The 14,804-nt window shown below is 35.6% G+C and overlaps 1 protein-coding gene and 1 long non-coding RNA gene across 2 annotated transcripts; one reads left to right on the top strand and one right to left on the bottom strand.

Moving 5' to 3' along the window:
- Positions 1–6,056: 6,056 nt before the first annotated feature.
- On the top strand, positions 6,057–14,369 carry LOC140838642 (pentatricopeptide repeat-containing protein At1g30610, chloroplastic). Its single transcript, XM_073205108.1, has 9 exons — positions 6,057–6,906; positions 7,467–7,658; positions 8,539–8,620; positions 8,714–8,905; positions 9,501–9,614; positions 12,180–12,270; positions 12,347–12,504; positions 13,011–13,442; positions 13,845–14,369. Exons 1-9 carry the CDS (start codon positions 6,233–6,235, stop codon positions 14,229–14,231), a joined length of 2,322 nt encoding a protein of 773 aa, XP_073061209.1. The 5' UTR covers positions 6,057–6,232; the 3' UTR covers positions 14,232–14,369.
- On the bottom strand, positions 9,832–11,695 carry LOC140838644 (uncharacterized). The gene is made up of 3 exons (XR_012119634.1): positions 11,428–11,695; positions 10,734–10,789; positions 9,832–10,189 (listed from the first exon to the last, which is right to left on the bottom strand). It is a non-coding gene; the product is annotated as an uncharacterized lncRNA (long non-coding RNA).
- Positions 14,370–14,804: the final 435 nt, after the last annotated feature.

The raw sequence follows: 14,804 nt of genomic DNA on the forward strand, positions 1-14,804 counted from the left end.
CAGCTTTCACTGTTTACCTTTTATTTTGAATTTCAAATTCGAATTTCTCTTCCCATAAAGTAACTAAAACTTCATTTTATAATATATATAGAGCATAATACACTTCAATCTAAATATATATTCCTGTGTTTATTAAAAGGACATCTACAATAGTAGATATAACACATGTCAAATCTTCCAAATATTTTTTCCATCTAAATATTCATCATTATACACAATTGATTTGTATGTCAGAACAATACCCAATTTGTAACCGGATATTGTAATTTTTTTTAAAATTACGAGATATGCAAACATGAGTTTCACGCTGACTTGAGACACTTACGTGCATTGCACTAGCGCGTCAGAGACAATTAAATGGAATCCGAGGTCGACCAAGCTTGGGTCGACCAAAACAAAACATTAGTCGACCAAACACATTGGTCGACCAATGTTTTTGTGTTCCTAGTTTGGGTAGATCCAAAATTTGAGTAGTTTTTTTTCTGCACATATAAGTAATTTAAGTGGTTAAATGATTTTATTTAAATGAAAATAAAATATTAATTAAAATGATAGTGGGACCCATAAATATTTGGCTGATGTGATATTTGATTTGAAATATGAGATATTTGAATAGAGATATATTTGATTGATGATGTAAATTATGGGGTCCACAAATATTTGAAGGAAATATTTTTCTTATTGTGGATGGCCTGAGACGACAGTCTTACATATAAAATACATTTCAATCGAAATATATATTACTAAATATATATTAATAGATATACTGTGAGACAATCAGTTCTGTTCATGTTGTATGTTCAGATTTATAACAAAAAAATAATACTTTTTTTGTAGATGATTCATTACAAAATTGAGCTGTCTCACGAAAGTTTTTTTTAATATATATAATAGATGTCCACATTTCAAATTTCTTTGGATAGATGTTTTATGTGCTAAAAATAAATAATACACAAGTATTTATACCACATTTCAAAAATATTTTGGAGTTACTCTGATATAAATGTTTGAAATATATTTATTTATAATATGATTATATTATTTTTGTTAATTGTCTCACACCGGTTGAATAAATAACCTGAGAGTTGTATATATGGGCTTGGACAGTCCTTCCCTCTTGAGCTAGCTTTTGGGGTTGAGTTAGGTCCATGTTCCAATCTTACATGGTATCAGAGCCCGGGTTCCACCGTTATGTGTTGAACTGCCTATAATTAGGCCACCCGTTTTGCTTATAATTAGGTCATTAGTAAACTCCACACTCCAGATGTTCATTCTTGGGCGTGAGAGGATGTGTTAAATGTCTCACATCGGTTGAATAAATAATCTGGGAGTTGCATATATGGGCTTGGACAATCCTCCCCTTTGAGCTAGCTTTTGGGGTTGAGTTAGGTTCAAGTTCCAATCTTAACAATTTTAATATAATGTTAAAACTTGTGAGTGATTCTTGAACTGTCAAATAAAGTATTAGGCTTCGAGGTCAGCTCGAATTCAATAATTTTGTATACAAATCAAATGTTTTTCTAGCAGGCAAAAAAACCTTTCAAATTGACTCGATTTTATTTATTCACACAAGATAATGAAAATGATGCAAATATTAAGATAATCGTATCAAATATTTTGGAAATTATTGAGAAGATAAAAAGAAATAGATAGAGAAGGAGATGAAATGTTCTAATTATTTATGACAAAATATCAATTGTTATGTATGTTTTTTGAATTAATTATAGTCATGTAATTATGTTCTTTTGATATATTTTATTTTATTTTTTTGTCAAAATTATGCAACTAAATGGCTTTGTTACAATTTATTATTACATCGTTAAACACACATGTATATCTCAAATGATTTTTAAAATTACTTACTTACAAAAATTAAATAATAAAAATGGTCATTTAATTACATTATTTTGCGGATAATGACTAAAATTGATAAAATTGAGTTTAATGCATTAATGTCAACCACCAACGTAAATATATATTAATTCTTTAATTTTTGAGAAACTATATTTATATATATATATATATATATATATATATATATATATATATATATATTTATATATTATTATTATTATTTTTTAACACGTGATAAATAAATATTTTTAAATCAAATTCAATAAAACTAATGAAAAAACTTTTTTTAAAAAATTCAGTAACTTCCTCTAAATCCTCATTCACAGATAATTTTGTAACATAGTACGTGTTTGACACATTTGAAGAATAACAACAATTGTTTCATCAATATCTTTATACAAATAGGTTGTTATTTTATCACAAAATTTATTCATAATGTACACAACAACTTATTAGTTTTAAAGACAATAAAATATATTATAAGTAAATTATATATAAACTAAAAAACTTATTTTATTAACATTTACTATGTGTATTCCAAAATAATGCCAATAAGTTTTATAAAGTGTCCTCTAATAAGTTGTGTACTTCTTTTAGAATTAGTTTAATCATTTTCCATTACGTGACAATCTATACTATCTTGTATCTGTGAACTTTGTAATATAGAACAAAATTACCACATTAGCAAATGTATATTAATTAAAATTTTGCGCAAATAGGATAATAATATTTTTTACTTTTAGATCATTAAAGACATATTTCAAACTTAATATCTCATTGTTTTTGTTGTTTCCATATGTAGGTAGTTCATAATAACGAACAAATCTAAGTTTAAACGTCCATTGAAACTTGGAAGGATTCAACTCACACATGGTGCTGAAAAGAGAATTCATTTCAGAATTCAGTTTTGGAGTACATAAATTTAGTAAGATAAACAAAATAAAATTAGTTTCCAATATAATAAGCAACAGTGCATTATTTATAATTTAAATTCAAATAAGGAGGCCCAAGAGAAAAAAGTTATACAGTAGGTGCTTTTGACATAATTATTGTGATACCCTTGTCCCACATCTGAAAAATTAAAGATTTAAAATGAGTTTATAATGGCTTACAATGGACTTTTATTACAATTTGAGTTAATCATTTCCGTAAAAGCGAGGACGAATACGAAGTAGTTGCTATAGAGGCCCATTGTGCAGTCATGCAGGTGCTGGCCCGGGCTCGGGGCGTGACAGAATGGTATCAGAGCCGGTCACCGGCAGGAACACCGGGAAAAAAGTGCTATGCGGGGCAAAGTGCTACGTGCATGGGAGCCACCTCTTGAACATGTGGAGCAAAGTGTTACATGACGGGAGCCACCTCTTGAACCTGTAGGTGGCACCTCTAAATTCTCGGTGCTGTGGATCGAGGGGTCAGGCCGCGACGAGGACATCGCGTTCTGAAGGAGAGGTGATTGTGATGCCCTTGTCCCACATCTAAAAAATCAAAGATTTAAAATGAATTTATAAGGGTATGAATACGAAGTAGTTGTTATACTTATAGGGGCCCATTGTGCAACAGAATGGTATCAGAGCCGGTCACCGGCATGGAACACGGAGAAATAAGTGCTATGCGGCAAATTGCTACGTGCATGGGAGCCACCTCTTGAACCCGCGGGGCAAAGTGATACATGACGGGAGACACTTCTTGAACCTGTAGGAGCCACATCTAGATGCTCGGTGTTGGTGGATCGAGGGGTCAGGCCGCGATGAGGACGTCGCGTTCTGAAAGAGGGGTGATTGTGATACCCTTGTCCCGCATCTTAAAAATGAGTTTATAATGACTGACAATGAACTTCTATAGCAACTTGGGTTAATCATTTTCGTAAAGCGAGAACGAATACAAAATAGTTGATATAGAGGCCCATTGTGCAGTCACGCAGGCCCGGGCCCGGGCTCGGGACGTGACAGAATGGTATCAGAGCCTGTCACCGGCAGGAACACCGGGAAACAAGTGCTATGCGGGCAAAGTGCTACATGCATGGGAGCCACCTCTTGAACCTGTGGGGCAAAGTGCTACATGACGGGAGCCACCTCTAGATTCTCGACGCTGGTGGATCGAGGGGTCAGGGCGCAACGAGGACGTCACGTTCTGAAGGAGAGGTGATTGTGATACCCTTGTCCCACATCTTAAAAATGAAATATTTAAAATGAGTTTATAATGACTTACAATGGACTTCTATAGCAACTTGGGTTCATCATTTTCGTAAAAGCGAGGACGAATACGAAGTAGTTGCTATAGAAGCCTATTGTGCAGTCACGCAGCCGCGAGCCTGGGCTCCGGGCGTGATTGTGATACCCTTGTCCTACATCTTAAAAATGAAAGATTTAAAATGAGTTTATAATGGCTTACAATGGACTTCTATAGTAACTTGGGTTAACCATTTTCGTAAAACATGGACGAATAAGTAATAGTTGCTATAGGGGCCCATTCTTCAGTCACGTTGTCGCGAGCCCGGGCACGGGGCGTGACAGAATGGTATCAGAGCCGATCACCAGCATGGAACACTGGGAAATAAGTGTTATGCTGGGCAAAGTACTACGTGCATGAGAGTCATCTCTTGAACCTGCGGTGCAAAGTTCTACATGACGGGAGCCACCTATTGAACCTGTAGGAGCCACCTCTAGGTTCTCGGTGCTGGTGGATTGAGAGGTCAGGCCGCGACGAGGACGTCGCGTTCTAAAGGAGGGGTGATTGTGATACCCTTGTCCCACATCTTAAAAATAAAATATTTAAAATGAGTTTATAATGACTTACAATTGACTTCTATAGCAACTTAGGTTAATCATTTTCGTAAAGCGAGAACGAATACGAATTAGTTGCTATAGGGCCCATTGGCCAGTTACGCAGGCGCAGGCCAGGGCTCGCGGCGTGATAGTTGTGATACCCTTGTCCCACATTTAAAAAATGAAAGATTTAAAATGAGTTTATAATGGCTTACAATGGACTTCTATAGCAACTTGGGTTAATCATTTTCGTAAAGCGAGGACGAATACGAAATAGTTGTTATAGGGGCCCATTGTGCAGTCACGCAGGCCCGGACCCGGGCTCGGGACGTGACAGAATGGTATCAGAGCCGGTCACCGGCATGGAACACCGGGAAATAAGTGCTATGCGGGGCAAAGTGCTACGTGCATGAGAGCCACCTCTTGAACCTGCGGGGCAAAGTGCTACATGACGGGAGACACCTCTTGAACCTGTAGGAGCCACCTCTAGATTCTCGGCGCTGGTGGATCGAGGGGTCAGGCCGCGACGAGGACGTCGTGTTCTGAAGGAGAGGTGATTGTGATACCCTTGTCCCACATCTTAAAAATGAAAGATTTAAAATGAGTTTATAATGACTTACAATGGACTTCTATAGCAACTTGGGTTAATCATTTTCGTAAAGCGAGGACGGATACGAAATAGTTGCCATAGGGGCCCATTGTGCATTCACGCAGGCCCGGGCTCGGTGCGTGATAATTATACTATGCATTATTAAGGGTAATAGACATGTATACTGAGGGTAATTTAATGTATATTTGAATTTTTTAAAATATCTCTCTTTTAATTTTCCTGAGCTATCTTATTTGACTTTTAAGAAGACAATCCAAAAGATACAATATACATATAGTTTTTTTTTGACGGTATACAATATACATATAGTTTTGGAATAAAACTATCATGTATATTTTTTTTTTTCAAATTAAGATAATCTCGAAATAACATATATTTGATGTTAAACATTTATGATTACTAAATGATAATTTAATGTTAATTGGAAAACATTCTTTAAGTCATAACTTTTAATTCAATCAAATTCTGTAAAGAAAAATTAAATAAACTAATTAAATATTATATTTTTTAGAAAATTTTGTTTTTATATATATATATATATTTCTTTATCAAATCGAACATTTTAACTTCATCTCTGATTAATTAATAGTATAAATTTTATGAGCAGTCGTATTCGTGACACACTCGATGTTTGTGTATACAAAATAAATATAACACATCATAATTTTAAAATGTGCATCTCTATAGTTCGTGGGCTATAGGTTGAATGGGCTTGGGCGATGTATTGGGCCACTCGATCAATCTGGGCCGTATGGTATATTCGTCATCCTTCTTATCGTGACAACTCGCGGTTGCGCGTACTAAATATGTGTGTATACATACAAATACACACACAATCAAATATGCGTCTGATTTCCAGCCGTTGCGTCAGAAGAATATCTTCTTGCTATCTTCTTGCTCCTCTCATTGCACACAAACACCAAGTATAACCTTAAACTTTTGTTTCGATTGTCCCATTTTGTGTTGAGAACTTAAATAATATGTCAAATTAAGGAGAAGGGACATGTTGGGCACGGTATATTTTTCTGAATCCGCCATTGAAGTTATTTATTTGATTAACCAGACCCGCAAGTTCAATTCGCTGTACCCGTTTAAGGGGCAGAACCCCAGTATTGTATTAGCTCCGAGAAGAAAAAATCAGATTGGAATTACGTCAAGAAGCTCTTTAACTGATGGGGGTGGGATTGTTCTGGATAAAGAGTTTGAATTCAAGCCATCCTTTGATGAGTATTTGAAGGCCTTGGAATCTGTCAAGACGGACAGAGACAATTGTTCTCATATTAGTAGTCCGACGAAAAAGAAGAGCATCAAGAAAAGAGTTCAGGATGAAAAGGGTGACGACGCACGGGATAATGGTCACGAGGATTCCAGAAAGGGTGCTTCTCATAAGAAAAATGTCTTTGTTCAAGAAGATTCAAGAAAGAGTGCTTCTCATAAAAATGCATTTGTTCAAGAAGATTCAAGAAAGGGTCTGAAAAAGTCGTCGGAACTCATCAAGAGGACGCAGAATGTGAGTGTCAAGAATCTTGGTGCTAATAAAAGTGGCAGCGGTGAGAGTAAGATGTTGGACTTGGAAAGAGCTGCATTTAAGTCACTGGAGAATGTAGATGATTTCATGGACAGGCCAAGAATCTCAAAATTAGACATGGAGGAGAGAATTCGAAAGCTTTCTAAGAGGTGAGTAGATCGCTTGTATTGTGTGATTATGTGATAAATATAATTAATTGTTATGAAGTTCATGTTGATTTCTTCATGTTTTTTTAGTTATTGGGAATTCTGAAACAGTGTTTAATTCCAAGTGGGACAGTTAATAGAAAAGCAATGTCGTGATAATTGACCATATATGTGTGTGCCAGAGTAAGGATCTTTCGTGTAATTGCCACAAGAAGGTGACTGATATGATGCTTGTTAATTACTCAGTGGTTTTTTTTAGTTCTTTTTTGGCAGATAAGTATTTTTACAACTACGGACTTCATCCCTTCGTCCAATTTGCTTCCCTCGTTTGACATGCACACTTACCCCTTATAGTGTTAACTGGAGCACTAATTTAAAGACCCCCATATCGTATCTGATAATTGTGAGTGTTAATGTTTTATTACCAAGTCTTAATTTTGACTGGAAGAAGTCCTTTCGGGTAAAACATACGCTTTGTTTCCAGCATCTGTTGTGACTGCACCAATTACTATGGATCGAATTTTTTCTACCTCATAATGAAGTAATGTTCTTCATTCCTACAGTCTGAATGGTGCAGACATTGACATGCCTGAGTGGAAATTCTCTCAAATGATGCAAAGTGCTCAGATAAGATTTTCGGACTACTCCATCCGGAGGATTGTCCAGATTTTGGGTGAGTTGGGAAACTGGAGACGAGTTCTTCAACTCATTGAATGGATTCAATCACGTGAGCGCTTCAAATCTCACAACATACGGTACTTATTCGCTACTTCGTTTCCTGCCCTGTTCTGAAATTTATCTAAAAATTAGTAATTAATTGGTTGAGAATACATTCAAATTTCAATTATGAACATGTCAACAAGATATGGTGTGATACTCCTACTCGTAATTGGTTACCTGATTTTGAGTCTGCTTGCTTTAAGATCTGTCTGATGCATCGAATTTATGGGTACACTATTCTAAGGTTGTTTTCTTTAAAAAAAATAAAAATATTCTAATGTTTCTTTGGTTTCTTTTGTCATCCATCATATTCAAATCTAGCTTGAAAAAACTTACCAGTTTCTTTTTTAAAATTAACAAATATTTTGCCACATGATTTCTTTTGCATAAATAAAAGTTGTATGAGCATATGATCTGGAAACGTTTATCTGCATCTAAAAGGTTCCTATTTTAGACGCTCAGAAGTCATATCTAGGATGCTATGTTCTTCAATGAGATGGTGCAATAATTCTGAGGGCTGAAGTCATAATAAATTTATTAAATCCATTGATTCTCCTGGAAATTATTTTTTTTATGAATTACATTTACCTGATTTTTTTTTCGGGCTGTGCGGGTAGCCGTTGTCAATCCATGAGTTGTATAACATACTATTGCCTTCAGAAATTTGTCCAAAGATGACCACGTATCTTTTTATAAAATCAGGTTTTTATTTTGCTCGACTTGGAAATTGCGTCCTAGTTAAATATTGTCGAGCCTTTTTCTTTCATTTGATGGAACTGCTGCATAACTTACAGCTGTAGGTGGATCCTCTTTCTCAATTGAGGAACTGCTTTATTGCATCTGATCAAACACATTGCAGTTATATCTTCATTCTTCGGTCATCATTTGATTTTTCTAGTATACCCATAATTCCAGGCATATCTATACTGCTGCACTTGATGCCCTTGGAAAAGCAAGGAGGCCAGTGGAAGCACTAAATCTCTTTCACGTTATGCAGGTAGTACTTTGTAGTTTGTATTATGTATATTCACGCACTAGTACCAGATAGAGAGGATATAGGACGTGGAATGATTCTTCTTTTATCTGATAGGGGCAAACGGCCTCTTACCCTGACATTGTGGCATATCGGTGCATTGCTGTCACTCTTGGACAAGCGGGGCATATGAAGGAACTATTTGATGTTATTGATTCGATGCGATCTCCTCCACAAAAGAAGTTTAAAACTGGATATCTTGAGAAGTGGGATCCACGATTAGAACCTGATATTGTTGTCTACAATTCTGTAAGTAGGTTGATGTTCTAGATAATGTACTATTTTTTTTTGGTTTGTGGAGAATCATTGTCGCCTACTAAGGAACCTTTGTTTAGTTTGGTGATTGATATGTAACTTACAGCGTCGGTGTTTCGATGTGTAAGGGTGGGTTGTTTTCTGGTGAGACTCTGAGAAAGCAGTAATCTTGCTACTCATTTTGATCAAAAGCTATTTGTTTTGGGACATAATAGCTGCACGTCTCAATGTGCAAGAATGGGTTTGTTTTCTGGTGAGACTTTGAGAAAGCAGTAATCTTGCTACTCATTTTGATCAAAAGCTATTTGTATTGGGACATAATAGCTGCACGTCCAGTTTGGGTTTCAACTCTTGGGTAACACACATCAGACTGTTCTGATGCAAATGAAAAAGCCTCTTGACTGTATTATGTCATACCATGTGCTACTTTCCAGTTTCCTTTTCTATGCTGGCAGTTTGATGATTATAAATATGTTGCAAAAAGGGTATTTTTGAACTTTCCCTTCTTTTAAAACATGATCTTTAATATTGCTGCTATCATTTAGTTTAGGTTTTATTTCTTGAGGATTCATGAATGCATTTGTTGCAGGTGCTTAATGCTTGTGTACGGCGTAAGAAATGGGAAGGGGCCTTCTGGGTCCTACAGCAAATAAGCGAACAAAGCCAACAACCTTCAATGACAACATATGGACTAGTTATGGAGGTAATGCTCGTTTCTGTAGCCCTTATAGCCTTAGTCTGAAGTGTGGAAACTGTGGATGGTGATGGTTAAAAGTAGTCCTGCTTCTATAATTTTTCCAAGAAATTCAGTGTTGATTATTGTTGGTTTTGTTGTTGGCTTCTGATTAAATTACTTACTTTCACATCCATTTTTAATCTTATCGGTTAGTTTCTCACGACGTGTAATAGGATAAATGTAAGGTCCAGATTTCGCATACCCAAACCCACACACTATTTGTAGAGGTCCGACCTTATTTAAAGTACCGATAACGCATATAATCAACACAAGACCTAACATTTATAAAGAATCATAATTTATTTATTAAAAAGAAACAATGAGTCAATCTCTCAATCATATCAATGAGTAAATAAATTAGTCTTCCAAAGAACTAACCAAAAATATATGAAGGAAAATAATCCGCAAATCCTAAAAGAACTCAAATGAAAGAATTCAAGTCTCCAAACTCTATGGAACATCCTTCATGTCATCATCATCCTCAATGATCTCTTTTATATATTCTACGTATTCGTATTCGTCTTCCTCGTTCAGATTATTACCTGAAAACAAAAATTATTCAGTACACTCCTGTATCCAGCCACTAATTCGATCTCAGATAACGAACGACAAAACCTTTCACAAAAATAAATAATAAATACACATGTAGCTAGGATGACCGAATGCAAGAATAACGTAATGACATAATCCAGATCAGAATTTATGTCATGCAGCACTTTGACCATAGGGAAACAAGAGGTGGCTCACATGTTTCCCCACATGCAGCACTTTGACCCGCATGAACCAAGATGTGGCTCACATGACAGACATAACAAAACAACATCCACAATGAGACCCTATCATGCATCACTTTGACCATTGAGAAACAAGAGGTGGCTCACATGTATCCAACATGCATCACTTTGACCCGCAGGAACCAAGAGGTGGCTCACATGACACACATATCATTCAAATATCACCAGAACATAACCAAATACGGAATTCCAACAAATAAGGAACAATAAAATATCGATAACAACAATATGCATCCAAATTCATTACTGTGAAGATTTTTGCGAAATAATGTCGGAATAGGAGTGTACGCACCTGAGGTTTTTAGCTTAATTGTGAATACTTAGACAAATTCTCCCCACCCTCACAATCTAAAACCAAATTAGTTATCTCAATTAACAGTGGCTTAATAAACTTTAACTTTAAAGCAAATATTATAAATATTTCTAAGATTTTCGTATGTATTACAATTACTTATGGGTTACTATTTGAAAGTTAAGAATTATGTTATTTTATTAATAAACATAAAAATATCTAAATAATTAGTTTTAGCACCAATTCTCATATAAAACGAACATTAGAATCCTTTCTATCTTTGACACAAACATTGAAGCTTTATTTAAATTTATATATAAGACTTGATAATTCAACTAAAGTCACTGTAAATTTTCAAAACTTGGCTATGATTTATTTGAGATGTTTACACGTAAGATTAGGATTCCAGAAGATAACTTTTCTACAGAATTTGATCTTAATCCATCAAAACTAATTAGCTTTAGATAATTCGAGTTTCATAACGTACCTTCAAGAAATAACACACTTACAAACTAATCAGTAATCCGTTGTTTTTTTTAAAGTCGCTAACCAATTGTTGGTTAGTTGTATTATTCATCAAAAAAACCCAAATTATATTCAATCTACCCATTCAATCTCATTCCCAAATATACATATATTAATGTTACCTTGGAAGGAGAAGAACAACTAATATTATTTCCAAAATACAACTAACCTTGGACTAGAAGGGTGCACAACCTAAGCTTCCAGCAGTAGGAGTCGGCCAATTTGTGGGGTGATGAAGCCTCTCTCTATTTTTTTTTGAATGGCGCTTAAGAGGTTGTGGGTAGGGTTTTCTTTCCCTTAAAATTTATAAATATATGTGTATATACGTTATGAAAGATAATGGGCCAAAAACTAATTATTATTTATTTTGCAAGCCCATTAATTAGTTAGATTCTTCTATACATATATTTACAAAATTTAATTGGCTAGAATACGGGTTGTTAGCTCATCACATAAGAACTTCAAAGTTAAGCGTGTGAGTGGATGAGTAACTTTCTGGGAAATTTTCTAGGGTGCGTGTGAGTGAGGACCTAAGCACGCTGGAAAGATTCTTCTTGGTACAGTGAGGACAGTCTTCGAGTATTACCATGTGAATATTAGAATATGAGTGGAGTCTTGTTAGGGTGGTTGATCTCTTTTGGCTTTTTCTCATATTTGTACTAAAGAGATTCAAGATAACATGTTCTATAGCTGTACTTCTTCCAAGCTTCAAGAGCAAAATATCTAGCTTCTGTAAATAGTCCCATGTTGAGCCCCAAGACTTGCGGTTTTCAGCCTGGTTTTTCTACTTTTGATAGAAACTACTTGGTGGTTGCAAAAACGTATTTTTTTGTGCTTATATAGCTCAATTCTCTTTCTAGCCAAAAATTTGTTGCTTTTTCTTCCTTGTCTATAGCAGAAAATTGGTCTGTATTTCTGCAGGTAATGTTGGCCTGTGAGAAGTATAACTTGGTCCATGATTTTTTCAAGAAAGTACAAAAGGCATACGTACCAAATGCTTTGATATATAAAGGTAAATTGTTGAATTGCATATTTATCCTAATGCATAGGAGACTATTACATGTCAAATTTCTTTTTGTTGTCTGTAGTTCTTGTGAATGCTTTATGGAGGGAAGGTAGAACTGAGGAGGCCATAATGGCTGTTGAAGAGATGGAGAGACGAGGAATAGTTGGTAATGCTAGTTTGTACTATGATCTTGCTCGCTGCCTCTGTAGCGTGGGAAGGTGCAACGAAGCGTTAAAGCTAGTATGTATTTTCAAATGTGCAACACTTTTGTTGTTTTTTTTCCTATTTTGCATAAAGTTTCATTAATATCTTTTGCTTACCATGTTGAAATTCTTACCGTGCTTTCTCCGTGTGATGGTTTGTATCCATTGCCTACTCGTTGGTAGTTTGTAGCATGTCTGAGATTATTTGAGTCACTATTTGTTTGAAGCAATATGACATTCAGAGTTTGAAAATGAGAAAAAAAGAAAATGGGGAAACAATACAACATGATCCTTTTCTACATAGTTCTGTTTATAATATCTCTAGTTCCATTTGGTAACTCTAATTCAAACTTTGAATCAGAATACTAGACAGCAGGAGTGCGCATCAGAAATTAGAAGCGGATATATTTATTGTTCTGACTTATGGAAGTTGCACCAAAATTTGCATGGTTTCTGTTTGATGGAATACTACAATTGCAGATTCTTGCTTGGGGAAATTGAATCTTACCTCTTTTCTCATTTCCTTGCTGTTTTTCCTCACAGATTGACAAGATATGCAAAGTTGCAAATAAACCACTTGTGGTAACTTACACTGGTTTAATTCAAGCGTGTCTGGACTCTGGAGACGTTCAAAATGGTGCATATGTCTTTGATCAGATGCAGAAGTTTTGTATGCCGAATTTGATAACATGTAACATAATGATTAAAGCTTTTCTGGACCATGGAATGTTTGAAGAAGCCAGACAATTGTTCCTGAGCTTATTGGAGAATGGAAACTTTATCAAGCATGAAGGAGATTATAAAGTTAGAGTCATACCAGATATCTATTCATTCAACACAATGTTGGAAGCATCCTATGCGAAACACAAATGGGATGATCTCGAGTTTGTATATGAGCAGATGCTGAAATATGGTCACCACTTCAATGCAAAACGTCATCTTCGCTTAATATTGGATGCCCGTCGTGCTGGAAAGGTAACGTTTTCAAAATTAACAATTTTAAACAAAGTAACATACACAAATTAAATAGGCTATCTATGTTAGATTTTCGTTAACTACAGAATATGATTTTCTTTTGGGTGGTAAGTTTGTTCTTCGCAAGTATCCTAGTGTCTTAGTACTGTGGAATTCACATAGTGCAACCATATTTCTCATTCCTCTTTACCAGTTTGGTATTATTCTTCCCAAACTCATTTTCATGTGAAATGTTTGTGTTTTACGCTGGTCAAGGAGGCCACGCACAGTAGTTTGATGGTTTTTGCAGGGTCTTGACATATTCTACTTGATTCTTGAAAGCCTAACTGTATAGTCACTGTCTAACCCATAGGCGAGGTTGTAGATGAGACTTAAATTTCTGCACATCTGATTGCTTTTCAGGACAAGCTACTGGAAATGACTTGGAAGCACTTGAATGTAACTCAACGGGTTCTCCCCCCTTTGCTTATCTTAGAACTGTTTTGCACAAGACTGGAACAGCGTGACCATGGTTCTGCTCTCAACTGTATTACTAACTATTGTGTTGAGTCACATCTGTTTTCTAGAAAGTCATGGCCAAAATTTTTCACGGAAAATGGGCACCGATTTGAGAGGGCCACTCTCATGAAGTTGGTGCAAGAGATGAACATCGTCATAGCTAATAACGAAAGCCTTGTACTCGAACAGCTAATGAAATCTTGTGAAGACTTCTTGAGGACCCAAGGAGCAACAACAGAACTCGGGGAACTAGAAGTGGCTAGCAGGTCTCATAGTGAAACTGCTTTTTAGTGTTTTGAAATCATGTGTAAATTATACAAGAAGATGCTTGAAACTGAGGTAATCTCCTTTCGATGCCGTCGAGAATTGTCGTCCATATTGGTTTTGGGTATTCAACGAGGGGTTTTAAATACATGGGGAGTCCTACTTTTTTTTTTAAAAAAAAATCATACTAATCATTTTTTTTCAATCTCTCCCATCTCTGAGAAGGCCGACGAGATTTTTGTCACTGACGCTTTCGGAAATATTTTCCTAGCTACAATGCATTGACTCTGGGATACAAGAATAAAAACCTTGTACAAAGATTAAAGGTATTGATACCATATTAAGATTTTCGTCCGGATGTATTTAACGAGTTGAAACCAGTAGAAAACTCAACTCAACCCCCCTCCAGGTTCGGTGTATTCACAACCAAGACTAACATTAAAACACCCTGATTATTCATTCTATTTATTTAATAGTCTTTAATATCAATTTTTGTTGCAGTGTTGCATGTGGCAAGTTTTATTCAGTGCATTAATATTTTGGACGCTGAAGCTTCTGACGTAAGCGAGCTATATAGATCATTTCTTTTGCTTTCAATTC

This window comes from Primulina eburnea, chromosome 8, assembly GCF_022965805.1.
Source record: "Primulina eburnea isolate SZY01 chromosome 8, ASM2296580v1, whole genome shotgun sequence".
Taxonomy (NCBI): Eukaryota; Viridiplantae; Streptophyta; class Magnoliopsida; order Lamiales; family Gesneriaceae; genus Primulina; species Primulina eburnea.